Source organism: Solea solea, chromosome 13 (assembly GCF_958295425.1).
Source record: "Solea solea chromosome 13, fSolSol10.1, whole genome shotgun sequence".
Taxonomy (NCBI): domain Eukaryota; kingdom Metazoa; phylum Chordata; class Actinopteri; order Pleuronectiformes; family Soleidae; genus Solea; species Solea solea.
This window is the reverse complement of record NC_081146.1, coordinates 24,675,192-24,699,776: the sequence shown is the minus strand read 5'-3', so window position 1 is coordinate 24,699,776 and position 24,585 is coordinate 24,675,192. Positions and strand designations below refer to the sequence as shown.

The following is a 24,585-nucleotide window of genomic DNA, read 5'->3' as shown; positions in this document are numbered from 1 at the left end:
AAAGTCAAAGTACAGAAGTGAATATTTTAATAAACATAGTTATGTGAAATAAAAGGTTGTTGGTTTTGTTTCGATTTTTTTTCTTTTTTTTTAAATCACGTCTGAGAAGCAGCGATGCTGATGTGAACGCTCATCAGGAAACAACTAAAACAGTTCAACTGGAATGAGAGAATGACGGCACGTTAAAAAAAACAACTGAAAAGGGAAGTGACTGAACAGCAGAAATACAATAGTTTGAGCAACATACAGCAAATACAGTTGAAGTATATACAAGCATATCTTCTTCCACTGGACATTCAACGAGAGCTGTAACTATGTGTGAACTCTAGAGGACTCTGGAGGGGGAAACCCCTGCAGCGTTTACTGGTTTTTCCGGAGCAGCCAATGGACTTTAATTTATTTTATTAAATACGTTTTTCTCAAGTGCTACAGATTCATCGACAAAGACACGCTGCAGTGCTGCTTCCACTGCTCGAGGAGATTCGTGTGCGGAGTCAAGAAACAACCTGCAGTTTAATCCGATCGACATTCAGCCGCCTGAAAAGAAACTAACAAATACTGCGGACGCAGTACTTCCAGTCAGACCAGTCAGTGTTAAAACGGCCGGCGACAAGGTTGCGGACGAACGTTGACGCCATAGAAATCTATACAAAAGAGATTTAAGTAACTTAAGTGCAAATTCTGTTACAGTATGTTTTAAAAGGTAATTATATACTGTATTATTAAATCCTACGTGTTTTCAAAACTCAAACGATGACATGTTGTTAAACGGGCTGAAGCACGAGGCTCAAAACTGAGGAGAATATATGTAAACGGAACATTATCCAGAAACTAAAAAAGTTGCAACCAACTTTTAACGTTTAACCTGAACATGGGTTGAATTTCTTGAGCTCTTTTACCTTCAATCCCGTACATTTTTCCTAAAACATTCCTAACAGTTACTGACAATCTGGATAATTAAGGCTGAGTCTATCAGAGTCGGTCTAAAAGTTAAGAGCAACAGAAGGCCGGGTTTATGCTTTTGTTTCTTTGTTTTTAAGATCAAAACAAAGACTTTCTGACCAAAAGGGTTGCTGGTTTTCAAGTCCCAGTAACATCGGAGGAAATGTGGGTGAAGAAAAGCAAATAAATAAAGACTCTTCTAACTCGCAGTGTAAAGAGCCAGCCAAAGCGGATCTGGAGTACGGCCCGTCTTTCCACATCCACATTTTTTTATATTACTCCACTTCCCTCTTTGGGGATCACCATAAAATTCTTCTTTATAAAAGAAACATAAATTTGTACAAGTATTTACAAAGTCGCGGAAGAGGGTGGAAACAAGGCATTTAGTGTTTGGGTTCTATATCGATCCACAGAGACTTTGTTTCACATCCCTCAGTCCCACATTCAAAACATTTCAGTGTTGTTTTCATTTTCTTTTACTCTTCTTTTTGTCTTTTTTTTCCCCCCCCTTTTTTTTTTTTTACTGTGGTGTCTGATGATTCAGCCCACGACAGTTTCAGGGTGTGTTGTGTCCTGGGCCAGCCCAAGTCCCTGAGTTAATAACGTTTTCACTCTTCGCTGGCACTGAGGATTTCACCCCGAGTCCGAGTCGCTCGTGTCCGAGGAGGACGATGAAGAGGAGGAGGAGGAAGACGAGTCGGAGCTGGAGCTGCTGCCGCTGAGGCGCGAGGGCTGCGTGTGAGTCTCTGCCGTACTGGGCTTCTCCACTGGGGAGAGGGGAAGAGACGAGAGTCAAGTACAGTAAACAAGAGTAAGAACAGAGTACAGTAAACAAGAGAACAGTAGACAAAAGAGTAGAAGACAATTTGAGTTGAGTAAAAAAAAAGACAAGAGTTGGATAGACAAAAGAGTAGAAGACAAAAGACGACAAGGGTAGAGGAGAAGAAGGGAGGACAAAAGAAGACAAGAGTAGATAAGACAAGAATAGGGAGGACAAAAGACAACAAAAGTTGAGTAGACAAGAGTAGACGAGAAGAAGGGAGGACAACAGAAGACAAAAGTAGAGAAGTTCTACAGGTTCAAGACATGAGAGGAAAGTTCTTCTGTCCTTGTGCATCACTGGACACATTTAAACATGTCGAGCAGCAGAAGCATAAATCTGACTTTACAGGACACACAGGTGGACAAAGAGCACATGCTCACCTTTAGGTTTAGCAGGTTTCTTGACCGAGTTCAGCTGTCCACTGACGTCCTGCAGCCGCTTCTCCAGCTCCCTTCTCTTCTCCAGAGTCAGCTCCTCTTTAGACTTGCCAGCGACGCCTTTCTTTGCGGCTGCGAGTGGAAACAACGAGGAGAGAGTCGTTACACACCTGACACACACACACACACACACACGTTCATTCAGCGACCGCCATGTTGTCAGTGTAACATTTTCTCGGTTTAGCAGTCCAGGAAAATGAGATGAAAAGGAGGAACAGACTGATAAAGCAAGTAAATTAACTTTATATGGCATGCACTTAAAAGAGACAGCGGTGAGGTGTAGGTGTGACAGAGAAGTTCAAGTTGGAGGTGGGACTACATCAGGGTTAAGATACACAAAACAGTGGTGAGACCAGCGACGCTGTATGGTCTAGAGACAGTGGCACTGAGGAAAAGACAGGAAGCAGAGCTGGACGTAGCAGAGATGAAGATGTTGAGGTTCTCTTTGGGAGTGACAAAGATGGATATGGATCAGGAATGAGTCAATCAGAGGAACAGCAAATGTTAGATGTTTTGGAGATAAGGTCAGAGAGGCCAGAATGAGATGGTTTGGTCATGTACAGATGAGGGATATTGAGTATATTGGTAGAAGGATGCTGGGGTTGGAACTGCCAAGCAGGAGGTCTAGAGGAAGACCAAAGAGAAGGTTTATGGATGTAGTGAAAGAGGACATGAAGTTAGTTGGGGTGAGCGAGGGGGATACAGAGAACATGGTGAGATGGAGGAGGTTGATCGATGTGGCGACCCCTGAATGGAGCCGCCGAAAGGAAAAGAAGAAGAAGATATGGCATGCACTTAAAAATACTGTAGTAGAAAGTAAAGTTTCTATCTTTGATGTTACTTCATTTACCCTTTTTTATGAGAATAACCAACATCCCCACTATTATTTTTGAGTTATGCTGCTCACAGACTGGAGTAGTTCTGATATAAATGAGCCCGGCGTTTTGTGCCAGTGTGAGTTTTCGGTGGACGTTTTGCTCGACCTTGCTCGGTGTAAGGTTTCCGTGGCTTCTTCCTCAGACAGGTCATGACGTAGCGCTCCAGCTCTTTCAGCGTCGACGGCTTCAGCGTCTCAAAGTCGATCTCGATCTCCTCTGGGTTGGTGTCCCTCAGCGACGGCTCCCTGGACTGGATGATGTGGACCACGCGTCCCAGCTTCTCCCCCGGCAGCTTGTTGATGTCGAGGCTCAGCTGGCGCTTTTCGTCGTACGTCATGGGAACGATCTCCTCCTCCTCCTCCGAGTCGTAGTGCGGCAGCATGGAAGTGGCCACTGGGGGAGGGTAGAACGGCTTCTTGGCGGCTCTGAGGAGTTTGAGAGAAGAGGACATCAGAACACAGTAACCAAAAATGAGGGTTAAAGACACGAGAAATGTATTTTACTACTCACTTGCTGGTCTTGTTGCTCTTCTTCCCCTGGCTTTTCTTTGGCTGCGAGACACCTGCTTTGACAGATTTGCTCTTCAGTATCTTGCTGGGCATCTTCCACTCCTCAGAGCCAGCCCTGCTCCGGATGCCTCGACTTTTCTTCTCCAGCTTCTTCTTTTTCTTCTTCTCCTTTTTGTCTTTCTTTTCCTTTTTCTTCTTGGTCTTGACGATGGGGCCTTGAGAGAGGGCGGCCAGCTGCTCGTGCATTGCTCGCAGCTGAGAGATTTAAAAAATGAAAAGTGTTAACAAACCGTGAAATGTGTTGCAATGGAGATGAGTGGATGAAGAGATGGCGCTCCGGGTCTTACTTGTGTGCACACCTGATCCTGTAACTCGGCCAGGCGATGCGCCCGCTCTTCCTCGCTGTCCGAGCTCGGGCTGCTCTCGCTCTCCTCGCTCTCACTGCTGGGCTCGCTCTCTGAGGTGGAAGACGACGAGGAGGACGAGGAGGAGGAGGAGGATGAAGAGGACGTCGGGTGGCCGCTCAATGACATGGCTGTGTGATCCATGTGTGGTTCGTCGGGCATCTTTGCAAAACGGAACTCAAACACGTCCTGAGGCGGGGCCAAAATCAAAAGAGTGAGAAATGCAAATGTTCCACCACATAGTCGAGTTTATTTTGAATATTCGAAAACCTCGGCTCACCTGCAGCTTCCGCGCCATGCCCACAACATCATGGTCTGGTGGGTTGTACTTGTAGCAGTTAGAGAACATGAGTCGGACATCGCTAGCAAACTGCTGAGCATCCCTGTATTCACGACAGTCCATTTTCCTCTGAAAATAAATTGGGGGAAAATTATTACTCTCATGTTTTTTAATTTTTATTTTATATCATCAGTTATTAAAGCATTAGTGGACAGAGTCACAAGAGAAACTGATCGAGTCTCATCCACAGGTCAGTAACTAGATATTTTTGTATGTTTTTGTCCAACCCTCTTTTAGATAAGCATAAACAGATGTTACCAATGGTGGAAGAATACCATTTCCAGTGAAGGAACAGTGATTAATAGAGCAGCCAATAGGGGAACAAAGCTGGAAACAGAGCCTGGAGGAAATTTTTTAAAAGTCCAGTTCTAACTCAGATCCCTTGACTGACATTATGCTGAAAGTATATTACGGAGTTATTGATCAATAATGGCAACAATATGTCACCTACCCCAGCTTTGCTGACAGTGTAATGGACATTTTTATGACATTGTGAAATTCAAATGATTATTAAAATCAGTAAGAGTACAAGAAGTGTCACCTTGATGGTGCTGAGGTCCATGGGACACTTGATGATATCATGGTAGTCATGAAGTCCCAGAGCAGTGGCGTCCACAGGCGTGTAGAAGGGCCAGGCAGACGCTGCATGTTTCTTTGATAACATGTCCTTCAGCAGGCCGCTGCAGTACCGTAGCTGCGGGCTGAGTTTGCTCTTCTTCAAGGTCTGAGGCTGGACAGAGTCGGGCAAGTCCTTCTTTGGGGGTTTGATGGGACGTCCGCTGCCGACTCTGCGTCCCCCGCCGGCCATCATAGGCTGGAGAAGGACAGGGCCTCCAGGGCTCCTGACAAGGCCCATCCCTGGTGGAGTGTCCAAACTCATGCCACCCATGGAGGAAATGGAGTGCATAGAGGTGTCGTGAACTTGGCCGCCGTGTCCTCCTTTCCCTAATCCGACCATGTGTGTCGGTCCAGACATGCCCACGCCCGACATGCCCACTGTTAAACCCATGGTGGACGGGGTGGTGGTATCTGCCTTTCGTTTTACACCTTTCTTCTACAGAAAGAAAGACATTAGAGGTCACTGTGGTTACGATATTGTGGCTTTTGATTCATCTCAGCTTGCAATTTGAAACCAAGTCAGAGTCCAAACAGTTCAATAACAAAGAACGGACAGAATCGCCCAACTTAAACATTACTGGACACCATTTATGGTCCGTCTCTCCTTGAATGAACCGATGAACCGATGAATGTGATTTGAGCTCTAATCTGCAGCAATTTTGACAATGGGTATTGTGTTTTTACGTGTTATGCGTACCTTGGTTGTGGGCTGTGTCGGGGGCAGGCCCATGATGTTGGCGGGAGGCAGGCTTTTGGTCAACACAGTCTGGGGAGAGTTGGCTAGCATGGACTCGCTCGTGTCCGAGGAAGACGGAGAGTAAGCCGACTGCGACACCGCTGGCACCTGCTGAGCCCTCGATACTGAGACATAAAGTAGAGTCAACTTTTTATGTTATTGTTGTTTAAAAACACAGCGACACATCGACAGGAAACAACATTGAAATTTGTCATGGAGAACCATGGTATGACAATGACAAACAAGAAAGACCTTATCATTTACTTACCACTAGATTTGCGACCTCTTCCTTTGTTTTTGCTTCGGGGAGCAGGAGGAGGAAGCTCGAGTTCCTCCTCAGGCATCTGTGCCACCTTCTGCAGGAAGATCTTCTCCAAGGACTGGGCCATTACCACGATGTCGTCCGTCGGCTTGGCATGAAAACAATTGTTGAAGACATTAAGTACAGTACAGGAAAAGCGTTCATTAGTTATGAAGTATGGTAGCTTTTTATGGAACTCATGAACTGGCTTGTTTGAAAGTAAACACAGCTACTACAACTTTGAGCATTATCAAACACTGCTATCACTGCTGTGACTGAGATCAAATTATAGATTTCATTAAGAGAAATTAAGAAGAATGAGTGAATAAACATCAGTTTTCGTCCTTTTAACCCACCTTGTTGTAGATGTAGCAGTTGGTGAACATTGTGTTGAAGTCCTGTATGCACTCACTTGCACTGCGGTAGAAGTTGTTCTCCAGGCGCTTTTTTATGGTCCCCATGTCCATTGGTTGTTTAATAATTTTATGGTAATCCTAAGAAAAAAAAACGGAAAAAAACAGAATGTTTTTAAGACTGGAGCTACATAAACTATCTAAGGAATAAAGAAGTGAGAGCACTTTCAAAATTATAGAAAAATGTAAAAGGAAACACGTTTGATAACAGTTATCCTGCCAAATTGAAACCTCTCCAAAATGCATCGTTCAAAAACATTATATTTTTTCTCAAAAACAAAGAAAAAAGGCAAAGACAGAATTTCCTGGGAAATGCATAGTAAATTGCCAAAATATAGCATGGCTGCAACTATTATTCATATATTAAAATAATTTCCAACTATTTCAGTAAGGGGTTTTATAATCTAAACCAGTTTTCAGATTTTTCAGCCTCTTATTAAATGTCAATATTTTCAGATTCTTGACTCCATATAACAAAGGAATAATTAAAACTGCATATTTTGGATTATGGGCAACACAAACAAAACAACCCACATATAATACAAGACAATAATTGACATATTATTATAATTATTATGAAAATAATTGTTAGTTGCAGTGCTAAAATACAGATTAACACTTCAAATTCAAACTATGACCCACCGGGAGGTTCAGCCTGTAGGCATCTACAGGCTCATGGAAAGGCCAGGCAAAGTGGTGTCTCCACAGAGACTTCACCACGGCCTTCTGGAGGTACTGCAGCTGGTTGGTCATGCGGCCTGGTCGGCCGGGATCCTTGGTGGGGGGCTGTGGTGGGGCGGGGGGGCCCTGGGGCATCATGTGTGGCAGGGAGGGGCTCTCAAAGTCCTCGTACAGTAGGGAGGGCTTACGAATGCGTTTGCCAGAGCTGCTGTGTTGGTCCATTCCGCTACTGGACAACCCGACCAGAGAGCTGGAGGAAAAGATAAAACACCCTGCACTATAAATGTGAACACTGGAGAAAGATTAATAGAAAGAGCAATTTTACTTTTTGTACATACAGATGCACACAGAAATAGATGCCTGCTAGTGAAGGAAGGAAGTTGACTGAACTACCGCCTGACTTTTTCTACTTTATCCACTGATGCAACAATCAATTCCAATCTTCCATCCACTAATATCAACACACAACCTCACGGAAAATCTGTAGTCCATGCACGTTTCAGTTATGTAACCCATATGACCTGTGAAACTGTGCCTCTCTGCCTCCATGTCAGTCAAACCACATCTATTCTAGAAGAAGACTAGGGTTCTATCAGCAGCTTGCCACTTTTAGCACAGTCATGGGAACCATCATTGCAAGGACCCCAACCAGTTAAAAAGACAAATATACATAAATACAGTAAGTATATTTATATACATTTGCTGCTCCACACAGTTTGAAGCTCCCAATCACGGTTCAAACTCTGGATTTCCAGCACTATTCTTCTTCTTCCAATACGTTATTCGGCACAGGAATACAAAGCCTCCCATTACAGATCAAAGCCCTTTTTCTTCTAGAAAACTTTCTGTCTTCTTCTAATATTTCCAGCAGGCTGCTCACTGAGAACACGGTCTGAGAGCTGATGGTAGAACAATTGACTATGTAGACTTTATGCACTTTGATACTGTTGAAAAGCCTTTTATCTCAAACCCTACCAACATTAAACCAAGAAAATTAAATGTCTGACAAACAGAATTAAAAAAAATAAAACATAAAATAAAAATATTGGACGTTGGGGATCAATAGCTAATACACAAATTACAATAACACCCAGATGGTCTGTACTAGTGTGGACAATGGCCGACCTGAGGCTTCCGTGCCTTCTCTTGAAATTAATTTCCAACGTTAAGAAGAATTATCACCTGAGCATTCAGGCACATGTGGTACTTCTCCAGGCAACTTCTTAATCACAGTTTAAGACAGTTCCTCTTCTTATTCGAATAATTTCCAGCAGGCTGCACATCGAGACGTTGATCTCTATGCAAGATTTTTAAAGGAAAGTAACGATGTGCGATGGGAGCTTTGAAGACCTTTGAACAGTGTGGAAAGAACTGGAAGAAGGTCTTTGATCTGTGATGGGAGGCTTTGTAGTTTTGTGCCGAAATAGCCAACACGAGAGAACAGTGGATTATAATCCAGAAGGATTAAGGAATGAGGCAAGAATGATTGATTTGTGTTAAAGGACTTGTGATTGAAGAAGATATGTAATTAGCCTCTCTGTGTGCTCCCTTTTTAATCCTGTAAATGTATTTTTTTGTTTAATCTTAAATTGATTCACAATTTAAGATTAAACTGAAAAATAATTTTGATAATTTGATTTTAACCTAAAAATGGCTTATGTTTATGTTTACATTTTATTTATTTTCCTGTTCTTTCGCGCAACTTCTTTGTACATTACAGTGTTTATAGTTTTCAGAAAAAGTGATTTGCAAATGTGAATTTTGCACTTTTCCCTCAATTTATTTACTTTACCCACTTTGTGATAAGTGCACAAAGTTTAAAAATACGTTCATTCAAACATTCAACATTCAGTTGCAGCCCTTGTTCATTCCAACAAGGGCTGCAACTTAATATTTTGTTAATCTATCGATCTAATGATCATTTTCTTGATTAATTAATTGGTTGTTTGTTCGATAAAATGTTGTCCATGGACCAAAACTGATTCAGTGTTAATTATTTATTTGTTAAATGAAGCTAAGACATATGAAGACATAATATTCATACTATAATAATATATAAGTGGAAAAATCATAAAGTTTGTCTTAATAATACAGTAAAACACCAATTCATTTAGTATAATTAGTAATTGATTTATCGTAACAGCTCTTTTTGTGCTTTAAAGTAAACATTTCAGTGTCAAATAACGGTCATTGAAAAGAAATTATACAAACTATCTGGTTGAATGTCCTACATTAAAAAAAGAAATACATGTTATCAATACAGCTGCCCATAACTTTGACTATTGCATTATGGTGTTGCAAATACAGCTCGCCTCTAGTGTCTTCAGTTGGACAACCACAGCTGAAGACTGGCCACACACAAATGACAATTTTCATAAAAGGAACGAAGAGCAAATACAGAGGAAGGGTATGCAGATCTTAGGACTCTAATGAGTCTGAACATGTACTATATACATACGTGGAGGAGAAAGTGTCTCACCGAGCAGAGCACATGGACCAGATTTAGAAGTCAAATCTCACCCCACAGATCAGGACACACACCTGACCCACTGACAGACAAACTGTGGGCTTATTTTCAACAACACTCCCAATCTTGGCAACACAAAGAGCAACTCAGTCGCATTTGTGTTTATTGCACGCGAATTTCAATTTGCCACAAGAAAAAAAACAAATATTATTGTTATTTTAAGAGCACGAGTTTGAGAAATCTGCAGATTATGTCGAATAAAACCTTGATCCATAAACCACCAATAAAAGATAATGATTATAAATACTTGCGAAACATTGAGAAACATGCTGAGCCCTTCTTTTTTTTCAAGGTAACAGGCGTTGCATGTTGTTTAACTGCTCTGAATTTATGTTGAAAATGATCCATGTATAAGGATTTTTGTTTACACACGACACTCCTTTGTCTGCTTGGAACATTGTTGTGAGGCGTTTATGGTACCTGTACCATCTGTGTTGCTGATGCAGGTCTTCTCAGCTTTATAAATCTGCCTGTTGGAAAATGATTTTTTTTGTGTGTGTTTTTGTGCTACACTGAGCTAATTGTCATAGATTATACTTGGGCTGCAACAACTAATCGATTATTAATTGATTTACTAGATTAACCAACAACTATTTCGATAATCGATTAATAAAAGGTTTGAGTGTGTTTTTTCCTATAATATAACAACTTTTCTGATAATTCAGCTTCTTAAATATGAATATTTTCTGGTTTCTTTGCTCATATAACAAATAAATAATTAAAATCTAGTAACTTTGGATTGTGGACAGAATAAAATCATTATCATTTTGAGGTTCAGAGAAACACCAACATTTTTTGACATTCTGTGGACAAATCAACTAATCTAAAAAATAATCTCAGTTTTGAAAATAATGGTTAGTTGCAGCCCATTACAGTTTCTGAATAATCCCCAAATGGCTAAATTTGTTCTGTGCACTTGAGTTCAGCACAACACAGATGTAGGCAAAAATCATAAGTGACAAATGTCACTTCATTACAAAGAAAGGGGACATTTGTCTTCTGTTTATTTCATTAGTTAAGTGTAAGCGATATAAACATTTGCTGATAAGTTTTATAAAATCTTGAATCATTGAGAGATACTTGAGTTAATGTCTTCCTGATTTGGATTTGCAGTTAACATAACCCAGACAGATTTAAGGGGGAAAAAAACTTAAATTTGTTGACAGATTATTATACAATCTGCTACCCTAAACAACAAAAACATCAGTTACTACCTGTATTGCTGTGATGTTTAACCCAAAATCTGTTAATAAGTAGAATTTTTAAATAAATCTGAACATGCACGTTTTCTAATTGCAATTATTATCATCCCATATTCTCAATTCTCTGTGTTAAATGTGCCAAAATACCATACAAGGACATTATGAAATAAAATTAAAGAAAATTCTTAATGGAAAGTTACTGGCCAAACAAAACTAGCATCTACATTGATGTTGCTATTCAAGCAGTCTTTCTATTATATTTTTCAATATACAGCGCAGCCATAGTCATACACCTCTGTCAGTGAATTCATAATCACATTAGCATCTCCACATGGGGGGGAAAACAGAAGAATCTGCCGAGTCCTCTCTTCTTCGACCTTGTGATGTAAACACACGGCTCCATTACAGTGAGTAGCGTTGCCATTTAATATTACCCTGAATCAACGTGTGCTAATGTTAAAACGCAAAACAACTCTCAACGCTTGAGCCCGCAGACCACAGGAAGGGGACAGACAGACAGCAGCAGCGGCAGAGGTTCGCGTGGTTTGGAAGCCCCGCCCCTCACTGTTTGTAAACATTGCCGCAACAAGGACAGCAACGAGTGGCCAATATTTTCTGTCCAAAAACGCACAACTAAATAAATAATGAAGCTTTAAAATGTAGTTATACAAAGGTCAACACACGGAACGTTCAGTAGACCCAAGTCATTTTTGCCACAGCCGGCGTTTACTAACCAGATGCTACAAACAGTCATTGGAAATAATCATATACATATACATAAATACACACACATATACATATATATATATATATATATATATATATATATATATATATACACACATACACATACACATACATACACACACACACATACACATATATAAATATAAATATACACATACATATATATTTATATGTTTTATTAGGAAATAAAGCCGTATAAGCATAGAGGGCATTGTATTAGCAAACAGATTTCTGTTGTGATGACCACCGGAGCAGCGGGGTGAGCTGGATGTCTTTTCAATGAATGACAGCGAGCCGGTGGGGGAGCCGCCGGCTGACTGAGCCGGAGAATATGCAACGGTGAAAAACCTTCCCCGCGTAGACACAGTTATGCAGCTAAAAGCTAAACTAACACATATATTAAAACAAGTCTATACACTTACAACGCCTGCAGTGACGTTCGGTAATAAAATAATAAACAAACAAAACAAGCTAGCTGTGCAAGCTAGCGTTGTCACCAATAAGCTAACGGCGAAGATGACATTAAACATTATTCCCCATCCTCCGGTTCCGAGTCACAGCAGCGTTTTCAAAGCAAATGTCGTCATTCTGGCCACAAAGCACCGCAGACGTTACCTGTCGTGAGGCGGGTTGATGGCCGCTTCCATCGGGTTGAAGGCGGAGTTTTAGTCTCGGTCCAATTTCACCAGCGATGTTGTTGTTGTTGTACTCCCAGCGAGACGCGGATGAGCTCCTCCGCACCGAAATGGCGACGCTATGCTTCCGCTTAACGCTATATAAACCCACCACGTGGCAATGCCCCGTATTTCCGGTGACGTTTGGGACAAGTCTGCTCTCCGATTGGCTCTTGGAAACGTCTGTCGAACCGAGTACCCGCCTCCTCAATCCCCTGTCGGTACATATTGTTCTCCGTCATGTTTTGTGAATACAATGGCAGCTGGCAGCAGCAAGCCGTTTTAACGTCGCGATACAGGATATTTACTACCGATATCTGCTACGTCTACGATACGATAACTTCTAACACTAGTCAAAACTACAGTTATAGATACCCGTAATTCAGTTTTTACTAGTACGAGTCAAACTACCTTTGCTATTCATGTGCATGGGGGCTTGCATGGCAAGCCTTTTTAACATTAAGGTTAAGTTTGATGATCTGGAATTACCATCACAGACATTTTTGACTAGTCAATTTGACTAGTAGTGATTTCATTGTGACTAGTATGAATTGTAATCAAAACTACAGTTCCCTAATTCCGTTTTTACAAGTCAAAATTACGTCACTTTTGCCATTCATTTGTATGGGGTAATTGGGCTTTGTCATAGATATGGACAATTCAGTTGTGGATATCCACAATTCCGAATCTCTTAATTCCCTGTTTCAGAAATCTACACTGTCATTATGACTAGTCACAATTCAAAGTTCGAGATATCTACAACTTCAATTCTGACTATCTGAAACTTTCAAAGATTTCTAAAAAGGACAATATAGATATCTTCAAATTGGCAGATTTAAAGATATCCCAAACTTGAATTTTAAAGAGTCAAAATAACATGGCAGATATCTGTAATTAATGGTAATTTCGGGACGGTCAAACTTGGCGATTCATTGTTAAAAGGCGTCGCACTACGTTCAACTAGCAACACAAAAATGAAGAGTTTGGCTCGAAATTATCTTCAAATATAGATAGTTTTAACATGTAATGCCTAAATAAAAACAGCAGATGTCGACACCATCATTTTGACATTTTAATTTAATTATAATTATTACAATTTTGTTACCTTTTGAATAGCCATAATGTAAGTCAGAATCGTTTTTTTGAATTATATGAGAGTATCTACAATTTGAATTCATATGTCTACAATTACATCATGACTACTACAGTATTTCTGATTCTCAAAATGACCATGCATCCATCCATCATCTACTGCTTTATCCTCCACTGGAGGATCGTGGGGGGTGCTGTGCCAATCTCATCTGACATAGGGCGGGGTTACACCCTGGACAGTTCGCCAGTCCATCGCAGGGCCACACACATAGAGACAAACTACCATTCACTCTCACATTCACACCTATGGTCAATTTAGAGTGGCCAATTTACCAAATCTCAAAATGACCAATTTACCAAAATCTAACCACTCAATAAGGTGGTAGACTGTAGACGTTAATACTTAGGAGGCGAATACTGTAGGAAATATTTTATTCATTCAAATAACAACAGAGTGATCAACACAAGGAAAGGGACGGTGGGGACAAAACATTGGACAAATGATAAATATATACAGCAAAAATATTTAGAAACACCAATTTAAAAGAAACAAAATATTGCAACATGAAATTTGTTTCTATGTTTATCTACATCTACAGTGCATGAAGCAAAAATAGTGCACAACGATCATCAAGTACATAAAGCCGGTTCTCCAACAAATGTTCCTCAACTCTTCTCGTCAGTGGGTCAAAGAAAGTGCAAAGTCACAGATGGCCAACCTGGCGATATTATGGAAGCGGACGATGACAAAAGAGTATGATAATGGTAGGCAAATAGAAAAAGAGCTCAGCGCATGGAATATAATATAGTCCTTCGGACGATTTGCATGTACAGTATATCATGACAAAATCCTTATATAGTTTAACCCTGATTGTCAGTGCATTGGGGGGAAATAGAGAACAGTGACTCAGTACTGTGTCCTACATATATAAATACTGTGTCAGTATTTTCACAAACAATAAATATACTCTGGCTAAGGATTTTATTTGAGAAGAAATAAGGATTTCAGGTACAACTTCACCTTCATCCAAGGTGAGTGGAGAAGTTAAGTCATCTTAAGAGACGTATAATAAAAGTATAATGAAAGTTTTTATCTGAAAGTAATCTGCATCCATACTGATAAAAATGAGACCATTTAGGCATTTACACTGGTAAGCAGGAAGTTGATTCTCTCTTTTGAAATAGTTTGCTTAGTCTCAGAAATTACTACGAACAAGTGAGAATCAGGATTTCTGTTCTTAGAGCCACGGAAAAGAAACTATTCGTTCACAGCTGACGGTCGATTTTTAGCAGATAAGAACCAATCTGGAAGCAAATGTTGGTAACTGTGTTTAACCAGGGTTGCACACCTCGGTTGACATAAATTTCCAAGGACTTTCCAGGACCCAAATCAAGGCCAATGTGCTGACCCAGCATAAAATGGGACAGCAACTTGTAAGAGAGACTTTTATTGATTTGCAGCACGCTCTGCATCTGGACAAGTGATTGTCCTTTTTGGGATCTTGGTCAAAATCTTCTTTCGTGAGACAGAGATGTTGGAATTTTCATTTTCCCAGGCATCACAGAGTCAGTTGCTCTCTCTCGCTTAACAATACTCGCTCGTTGTTCTGCACGGAAACACAAACTCTCGATTGGAATGCGATCGGTAGTCGAGATACTACTGCAGTCGAGATACTATTGCATATTTACAGGGGTGGGTAAGCTCAGTGGTTAAGATCGGTACCCTGTGTGCAAAAGACATCATGGTCGCAAGTTCAGCTCCACCCCTGGCAGGTTGTACTCAATTCCCTTGTAAGTTGCTTTGGATAAAAGCGTCTGCTAAATGACATGTAATGTAATGTAATGTAATGTAATTTACCTTAAACTGGCTTAAGGCACACTACACATTTAAAACACTTCACTGAAGATATTTCTCGACTCAGGGGAAACTGAGGTTGGGAAGCACAATTTTTCAAAAATACTACCCCTATTCTAGTAATGCAAAGCTAAATGCAAATTAAGTCAAGTATTCCTTTAAATATTTTTAGTTTAAAAACACAGAATGGCAATTGACATGGTACCAACTAACCACCAGCTAAACTTGTTTTGCTCTGCAATGTAATAGATCAACCAGAAAATGAGAAACTGAAACAATGACTAGATTAATCCATTACTAAATTAATGGTCAACCATTTTGATAATCGATTAATCGTTTGGAACAAACACTGATCAACATTTTTTAACGTTTCCTGACATTTTATGGACCAAACGATTACTCAATTAATCGTGAAAATAATCAACAGATTACTTAGTTGCAGCTCTACAGAAAACCCCCAAGCATATCGTCCGCCGAGCATAGCACTTCAATCAATAAACTGATTACCCTGCTAGTCTTTATAAACTGGCGCCATGATTTAGCTCGACTTAATCAGTATGTGGAAACATACTGATTGTTCTCAAAGATCTCAGTTTAAACCGTCCAAAATGAAATGCAGCCCAAAAGTTTTCAATGTTTTCTGTTTCGAGGCTCTACGATATTTGGGGTCTGGAGCCGAAATCATAAATTTTTAAACTGTGATTAAATATTGTGAATGCAGCCTAATAGGGTCAAAAATGAACCGTGTACTTGTAGTTCAAAGATTGAAGCGCAGCTAAAGTTTTGATCCCGCAAGTCCTGACTTTTTTTTAATCCGCAATCCTTTACTACCTTGACTTCATTGGGTGGAGTGTAACTCAAAGGTATCACTGGGCATCGCTGCTCTCCTCTTTACGTTGAAAGCCCATGTTGTTCTTTTTCACCATGGCAGCATAAAGGCCGTCTTTCTTCAGCAGCTCATCGTGCCTGCCCTCCTCCTTTATGGTCCCTTCACTGAGCACAGCGATGTGACTGGCGTTCTCTACAATGCTCATCTTGTTGGAAATCAGCAGCACGGAGCAGTTGTTGGTATAGTTCAACAAAGCCTGCAGGACCTGTCAGGTACAACCACAACTTGTTACATGTAGAAAAAGAGTTCAAAGAGAATTAGTCGAATTTGAAGAACAGTGCAATTTCCTACCTGGTATTCATTCTCAGAGTCCAAATCACTGGTGGCGTTGTCCAGTATCAGGATTTGGGGATTTCTGATTAAAGCTCTAGCGATGGCAATGCGCTGCTTCTGGCCTCCAGACACCTGACCTCCCCTCTCCCCGGCATCTACGCAACACAACGACATATGAGTTAATGGACATCCTTAGGGAACAATGAGTGTCTTTCATATTCGGAGACAACAATAAACCCTTTAAAAAAGAGAGAATTAACATGAAAAATTAAAAAGGAAGCTCAATGTGAACCTGTTTCATATTGATTCGGCAGCCCCAGGATGAACTCATGGGCGTTAGCCAGCTTGGCAGCCCTGTACATCTCCTCATCTGACGCGTGGCTGTAGCCATACTTGATGTTCTCCCGCACAGAGCAAGAGAACAGCACACAGTCCTGGCTCACCACGGCAATCTACAAACAAACAAACAAACAGGATAAAGAGGAAAAGTCAACAGCTGCATAATTGTCAACACTGAGGAGAACATTTTCAGTAAATTGTGATTCACCTTCCCTATATAATCATTCTTGCACAGCTCTGGGCTCTAATTTCATTTTCATGTTCTGGTCTTGGCTGCAGAACTTGACACATTTGCCATCTTGAATTATAGTCAATTTCTTGCAGCGTGATGGCTAAAAAAAACCCTCAGGACGTCAATTACTCCCTTTTACAAGTTGTGGATTGTATAGTATTGTACTTTTTTAAATCAGTAGTTAATCTCCTTGATTCCTGGTCTGAAAAAGGATTGAACAGTTGGTTTTATGGAAAAGTCCAGAAAGACTTCTCGAAGATTCTTCTGGGGTTTTTTTTTTCCATAAACACTCAACATGAACTTGATCAGCTTCAGCTGAGAAGTCAGTGTTTTCTTCATGTCTTCATTTACATAAACGCACAATTAAATGATACCTTTGTTGAATAAAATGTACGTTATAAAAAAAAAACAGTTGAAGAATAACAGCGAGACTGAATCGTAAAATGAGGGAGCGATGAAAGCAAAACCCATCTTCAGGGACACAGGACACACGCATGTATACTTGGACTCGGCAAGTTGTCCGATTTCCTGTCTTAGTCGGACTACGGGCCTTAGCTCGATTAAACTAAGTGCTTCTCTCCAGCCAGACCAGCTCTCCACCCGCAGTAAAGAGAGTCAGAGGCTAACTCATGTGGCAGAACTGAAGATTCCTTCCTCTCAAAGTGGAACACATCACGTTCGCACCCACCTTGTCATGTAGGAACTGGTTTGTGTAGCTTGTCAGCGGTTTCCCGTCCAGGAGGATCTCGCCTGCTTGTGGCTGGTAAAACCTTTCCAGCAGCTTAACGCAGGTGGACTTTCCTGCTCTATTGAGGCCCACAAGAGCGGTGATTTGGCCTGGCTTTAACTCCAGAGACACATCCTGGTGTGAAAGAGTAATATGTTTACGTATGATGAGAGGAAATCAGTCGGAACTGTAACTAGGAGCTCAACACAAATCCACACATACCTTAAGAACAATTTTGTTTTCATCTGTGCTGCCAGAGTATGAAAATCTGACATTTTTGAACTGAATGCGTCCTTCGAGATTTTCAGGAGCCAAAGTTCCCTCTGCTGGCACTTGAGGTTTCTGATCCAAATATTCAAAGATCTTTTCAGATCGACCAATTGCCTTCCTCACCTCTGGGTAACACCTGATGACGGCCTGGAAGAGAAGTACCCATGAAGGTCAAGCAAAAATTCAGCAAACTTTGAACAAAACCATAAGGTTCTTATTGGCAGGCAGCTCACATCAACAGCTGAGGCAAACTGTAGCTCATACAGGACGAAGGACACCAAGTCTCCGCTGCTAACTGTCCCCCTGGTCACAAGAGTCCCTCCATAGTACAGAATAAACACCTTCATGGCCAAAGTGTTAATCTGGGAGAACATGAAAGAAATTTTACAATCATGGTTAGCATTTTATTCTGCACATTAAGACAGTTTTTCACTTCATCAAACATGCGTGCCAGCTGTATTTTAAATCCACTAATGCTGGGCTCAGATTACAGGAATTCTAAGACTCATTTAACCCTAATTTGATGCTTTGTGGCTGACATTTGGGTCTTGATTAGACCTCATTAGCCCTCTTATTGTTGATTTGCATTGTATGTACTGCACCTCGGTCCACCCTGTGGTTTAAAAATGTGCTTTATAAATAGAATTGGATTGGATTGATGACGGCATTCTCTTCCATCGATGTTCAGAGACAGAGCAACAGTGAGGGACATCCTGCACTCTGTGTGGTTTTGTCTTGACACGTGGTTGTTTATCACAAGATGAAGGAAAGCTTTTGTTGTTTGTGTTGTGTTGTTCCTTGTTATGGGAATCACTTTGAGTTGCACTGCTTTGTATGAAAGGTGCTATATGAATTCAGTCTGGTTGGTTAGTAGGTAATTTGCTTGGTTGTTTGAACGGTCGATTGGTTGCCTGCTTGCTTGGTCACCAGCTTGCTTAGTTGCTTGGTTGCCTGCATGCTTGGTTAGTTGGTTTCCTGCTTGGTTGGCTGCTTGCTTGGTTGATTGTTGCCTGCTTGCTTAGTTGCCTGCTTGCTTGCTTGGTTGGTTGCCTGCTTGCTTATTAGCTTGGTTGGTTGGTTGCCTGCTTGCTTAGTTGCTTGGTTGCCTGCTTGGTTGATTGGTTGGTTGGCTGGTTGCCTCCTTGCTTGGTAACCAGCTTGCTTGCTTTGTTGGTTTCCTGCGTGCTTGGTTGGTTGGTTTCCTGCTTGGCTGGCTGGTTGGCTGCATGCTTGGTTGATTGGTTGCCTGCTTGGTTGGTTTGTTGCCTGCTTGGTTGATTAGTTGCTTGATTGATAGCTTGGTACCCTAAGAGAAAGCTGACAAAAATGCTGTACCATACCAAAGGTACAGTATGGATGTAGCAGTTATTTTGGTAACCTCAATGTTTGACACTGGGAAAGTGATAGTATGTGATGAAATGGAACTGTATTGAACTGTACCAAAATGTGCCAAACCGTACTGCTTTGAGGAAATGGGTCTTAAAGAGGCTAAAGTTACAAGCTTAGTAATGATTGCAAATACATTCAAATGCAGGTCAATATTAAACTCACGCTGTTGGCCCAGGAAGAGGCTGCATAGGCCATCGATTCTGTTTTGTTGAGGTTGTAAATGTCATTCAACCGCTGTCTGTATTTCTCTGTCTCACCATCTTCATTAGCAAAGCTTCTCACTGTCCTAATGCAGGAGAAGGTGTCTGTGGCTACCTGGTTGGCCTTGGCCACAGCCTCCTGAACCTGTGTAGCAATGGTCTGATACAAAGACAAAAAAGACAAAGTTAAGTCTGAGCCACAAAAAAATGCATGCAAACGAATTTTTGATTACTGAGCGTATATTTCTTGAGGAATCTGGGAATTTTGGGTTTACCTGGTGGAAATTTCCGGTGAGTTCGGGGATGACCCAGATGATTGGCAGTGCCAAGCAAGTGAGCAAGGTCATTTTCCACGACTGGTACACCATGAAGTACAACAAAAAGCCGAAACGTGCCGTGTACCACATCACAAGACTTAGTTCTTCACTGAGTGCCTCGTTTATTTCGTAGGTATCAGTGGTGATGCGCGACACCAGTTCACCTGAGATGAGATGAGATGAGAGCCAGGCGTTATTGTTTTGTCCATAAATTACTTGCAGTGACTGACTTAACTTTACTTAGACTTTGTGTCGTTCATGATTTACCTGTGGGGCTGCTATCAAAGAAACTAATCTCCCGTCTCAGCACTGCCTGGAAGACGTTTCCCTGCAGTGAGCTGTGAACGTAGCTCATGGTGGCGTTGTACAGGAGGTCACCCAAAAACTCAAGAACAGCACTGAAATAGACAAATATATTAAGTAGTTATTATTACACTACAGCACAAACTCTGAATTTTCAGAAAAAAAGAGTTTTCACAGTAGATTTTAGTACTGTTTAAAGTATAATCATGTAATATATTTTATTATGATTGAAAAACTGCATAGGAAGAAAGAATCCACAGCATAATTATACTTAAGCTGAGCTAATTATATGATAAAAATTACTTTTTAACTGAAGATTTATGACAAAATCTTGTAAAAAAAAAAAAAAGATATTAAAGTAGTCACTTATCAATCGTTGTTGTTTTTTCAGCTTCTTAAATTTGAGCATTTTCAGTTTTCTTTGGTCCATATAACAAAGAAATCATTAAAACTGAATAATGTTTGCTAATCTATTAATCAAGAAAATAATCAACAGATGAATCAGTTATTAAAATAACTGTTAGTTACAGCTGTTCTTAACAGTAAGCGCAGTAAGACAAATGAAATGAAGAAAAACGAAAGACACAAAAGACGACAAGAAGCAGTGTGTGCCACCAAAATGAAAAGTCAATTACCGTAGTCTTGTCAATTTTACACATTTTAATGCTGAAATGTTAACAATAACCTAAAACACTCCCTAAAAAATGCCTCTTTCCTTCAAAAACCCCCAGTCCAGAGATAGAAACACAATCTATCTATTATCTTACCCAGCAATGGTCATTAGCGCCATGATCGTAATGGCCTCTGTGAAAGCGTCAGGTGCTTCCTCTTTATCGATCCACTCAGCGACACGACCGCTGTACCGAGGAATAGCCATCTCACCTGAGAGCAGATCATATCACATATTGTAAAAAAAAAAGAATTCTTCCATTAACAGTTATTGTCAATACAACCCCTGGAAGATAAACATTATGGGTACAGGATAGACCAGGGCTGCAACTAACAATTATTTTCATAATCAGATAATCTGTCGCTTATGGTCCAGATTAACTGATCGTTTGTCCACAAAAATGTTGATCATTGTTTCCCAAACTTCAAAATGGTGATGTTTTCAAATCTACAAACAAAAATTATTCAGATTTAATACATGTTTTTGCTATTTGGAGCAAAGAAAACTGAAAAATGTTTACATTTAAGAAGCTGAAAGATTGATGAATGTGTAAAACCGACTGTAAAACTGATTATAAAAATAGTTGTTTGATTAATTTAATAACCAATTAATCAGGTAGTTGTTGCAGCCCAATTTAGCGGCACATTAACAACAGGATGTAGATGACCATAATGTCATATTTGCATGATAACTCTATAAAAAAATGACAGCGGTGGCGCACTTACCATAACTCGCAAGAATCACGCATGTTAACACGACAACAAAGCGCCAGGAGTAGGGCATCAAGTATTCCAGCAGCCGCTTCAGAATGGTCACGGTGTCTTCTTCAGGTTTCACCGAGGGCTTCTTCATGAACAGGGACGCGACGTATTGACCCGAGGAGGTCAAAAGAGACGACACGTATCTGCTCCAGTAGAGCCAGGCCACGGCGGTCACGCCGTAACCCTGAATGACCTGCACCCACAAAGAGAAAAAGATTCAAAATTAAGATGTCCATATTCTGGTTTCTTTGCTCCATATAACAAACAAATCATTAAAACTGATTCATTTTGGTTTGTGGACACAACAAGACTTTTGAGAACATCATCTTTGCTAGGGAGATTTCAAGGACCCGTGGGGACCCTGCAATTATTTTCATAAATTAATAAAAAATAAATAAATTTTCTCAATTCATCAATTACTTGGTTTGATTGGTCCAGACATTGCCAGAAAATGTTGATTGGTATTTCCCAGACCTTGAAACGATGATGTTTCGCCAATGTTTTGTTGTGTCCACCACAACCCAAAATTATTCAGCTTTAATAACAGCTTTGTAACATGGAGTGAAAAAAACACTGTATGCACATTTAAGAAGCTGAAAAATCAGAAAACCTGTTTTGATTATGCAATAAAAAAACTTAAAATAGTTGGAAATTAAGTTAATAATCGTCTAAAAATGACTCAAGTTGTGAGGAATGATTGTATTAAGAGTCACTGTCAGCCGGTCTCAGCCTTTACAACAAGAAACTGACAAATGGAAACTGACAAACACTGCCACCCACCTTTTCCCACGAGTGCCACCCCCAAAGCTCCTCCATGGTGCACTGCTCCAGAAACCAGAGAAGAGTGGTGTACACTGGGAAGACGAAGCAGAGAACCCCTACGCTCTGGAGGCCCGCGAGGCTCCTCATCCACGGCAGGCATCCAGGGTAAGAGAGAGTGAGGGAGATGAGGAGGCAGGCCCGGATCACTCCTCCTCCCCACAGGGTGAGGAAGGGATGCGGGGTGAGGAGAGGTGAGAGCTGCGCCAAGCGCACAGCGTACACCACGCACAAGTCCAAGCAGACAAGGAGCAGCGGGGAGAAGTAGCTCATTTTCTGCATATTCCACAGCTCCTGTGGATACAGATGAGAAGCAGAGTGAGGCAGGTTTTAGTGGTTTGACTATCATAGCAATACCAAACTAAAACAACAACAAACATGCCTGTCAGCCGAGGTGCAACTATACAAATTCTATCTATAATTGGAACTTGTTTGCCCTGGACTGAGAAGTTACTTTCACTTTGCTGCTGATGCTGCATTACTTTCACTTTCACCTGCACTGCTGATTTCTGTGAAATAAAAACACACAAAGTCTAATATAAGTCTGTCAATCTTTAATAAAGAGGCAGTTCTTTTTAACTTGCTCTCATTGATAACAAGGCTGTCAGTAACAAACAAACAGGAAAACAGCAGATTCTAACCTAGCTTTAAATGTGATTAATCAATACTTAATCAACACTAAATGAATCATCAACTATTTAAAAGATCTGTAAATCTGTGTTGAGAGATTTCTGATTTTTGTCGCTTCTTAAATCTGAATATTTCCTGGTTTCTTTGCTCCACATATAACAAATAAACATCAGACATTTGAGAACATCATCATTTCCAGGTTTGAGAAACATTTTTCAACATTTTCTGAACCAACATATGAATCAGAAAAATCTAAGTACAATAATCAACAGATTAATCGATTAGGAAATTAATCGCGCACTGGCCTAATCGATGAGAAAGCACTATAATATTCAATAATTCAATATGCAAAGTAGCTAAAAATCATTGAATAGAAAGTGATCAGCACATGCTTCAAAATTGTACAGGATGAGATTAGACAGAGTGTCAATACATCAATACAAAGTCAGGCTTTTAGTAGTTTGACAATCAATAACATTTAGGGCTGCGACTAACAACTATATTCATAATCGATTAATCGTACAGGTCCATAACATGTCAGACAATCAAACCAAAATGTTTCTTTGTTATATGCAAGAAACAGAACACATTCACATTTAGGAAGCGAGCAAAAAAACACCTCAACCGATAAATCGACTATCAAAACAGCTATAATAGCTAAACATGTGCATTTACCATTGTATAAGTATAGAAACAACAGTTATGATCTGCACTTGTTTGCCCGTTGAGTAGAAAAAAAATACTTTCAGTTTGCTGTTGAATTATGTGCTAGGTTACTTTCACTTTCACCACACACCATTTATTATTTATTAGTGGGTGTTATTTTCACACACACGAATAAAAGCATACATACGTAATATTAATATCTATATTATACAAAGTCAGAGTTTATGCTAACTTACAGTAACAGCAGCAATGTAAGCTAGGCAGCGTTTAAGTCAAACTTACGTTTCCTTTCCGACGAACGTGTTATGGTACCGGTGATAGCAACACAATCGCGAGAATTATGTCTTACAAGTTCACGCTCTGAGGTGAATAAACACACAAATATTCAGCTAACAAACCGGGAGGCAGCTGTACCTGAGGTGAGCACGGTTCCAGACACGACGCGGGTACAAAGTGAAACCGAAAGCTCCTCTCTGGAAAGTCCCTCCCATGATTCACACAAGTAAAATAAAACGATTTTTCTGCAAACGGTAGTTGCTTATATTTATCTTATCTGTGCCATAAAAAAAAAACATTTAATAGTGTGCTTTTGCACATGTGGAGTAACTTTATACAGTGGATACTGTGACAGTGGTGTGAAGTCAACCTCTAAAACGGTACAACAGCGACATCATGTGTCGGTCACCTGTAACTGCAGCGTCACTTGTTCAGTGACGCTGTCAAATGACTTAGTAGCTCACAATTATGACTTAGTATGTCACAATTATGACTTAGTATCTCAAAATTATGAATTACTACTACAACTTAAAATTATGACTTAGAATCTCATAATTATGACTTATTACTATAACTTCAATTATGACTTAGTGTCTCATAATTATGATTTACAACTATAACTTAAATGATGACTTAGTAGGACTG

The 24,585-nt window shown here is 40.3% G+C and overlaps 2 protein-coding genes across 5 annotated transcripts; both read right to left on the bottom strand.

Moving 5' to 3' along the window:
• Window positions 1-4: 4 nt before the first annotated feature.
• On the bottom strand, window positions 5-12,314 carry brd2b (bromodomain containing 2b). 3 transcript variants are annotated; one of them, XM_058647628.1, is made up of 12 exons: window positions 12,174-12,314; window positions 7,044-7,332; window positions 6,345-6,482; window positions 5,956-6,097; window positions 5,649-5,812; window positions 4,875-5,387; window positions 4,274-4,402; window positions 3,937-4,182; window positions 3,591-3,844; window positions 3,186-3,505; window positions 2,146-2,274; window positions 5-1,709 (listed from the first exon to the last, which is right to left on the bottom strand). In XM_058647628.1, the coding sequence occupies exons 1-12, from the start codon at window positions 12,203-12,205 to the stop codon at window positions 1,576-1,578; spliced, it is 2,490 nt and encodes an 829-aa protein (XP_058503611.1). In that variant the 5' UTR covers window positions 12,206-12,314; the 3' UTR covers window positions 5-1,575. The 3 variants fall into 3 exon arrangements, with proteins under 3 accessions (XP_058503611.1, XP_058503613.1, XP_058503614.1); XM_058647630.1 differs by lacking the exon at window positions 12,174-12,314 and adding an exon at window positions 8,265-8,413; XM_058647631.1 differs by lacking the exon at window positions 12,174-12,314 and adding an exon at window positions 7,780-7,974.
• Window positions 12,315-13,742: 1,428 nt separating this feature from the next.
• On the bottom strand, window positions 13,743-24,175 carry tap1 (transporter 1, ATP-binding cassette, sub-family B (MDR/TAP)). Of its 2 annotated transcripts, none has more exons than XM_058648792.1 (13): window positions 24,079-24,175; window positions 22,330-22,662; window positions 21,514-21,742; window positions 20,886-21,000; window positions 20,083-20,213; window positions 19,774-19,979; window positions 19,461-19,658; window positions 18,143-18,271; window positions 17,862-18,056; window positions 17,601-17,774; window positions 16,634-16,793; window positions 16,360-16,496; window positions 13,743-16,273 (listed from the first exon to the last, which is right to left on the bottom strand). In XM_058648792.1, the coding sequence occupies exons 2-13, from the start codon at window positions 22,648-22,650 to the stop codon at window positions 16,046-16,048; spliced, it is 2,223 nt and encodes a 740-aa protein (XP_058504775.1). In that variant the 5' UTR covers window positions 22,651-22,662; window positions 24,079-24,175; the 3' UTR covers window positions 13,743-16,045. The 2 variants fall into 2 exon arrangements, with proteins under 2 accessions (XP_058504775.1, XP_058504776.1); XM_058648793.1 differs by lacking the exon at window positions 24,079-24,175 and adding an exon at window positions 23,947-24,059.
• Window positions 24,176-24,585: the final 410 nt, after the last annotated feature.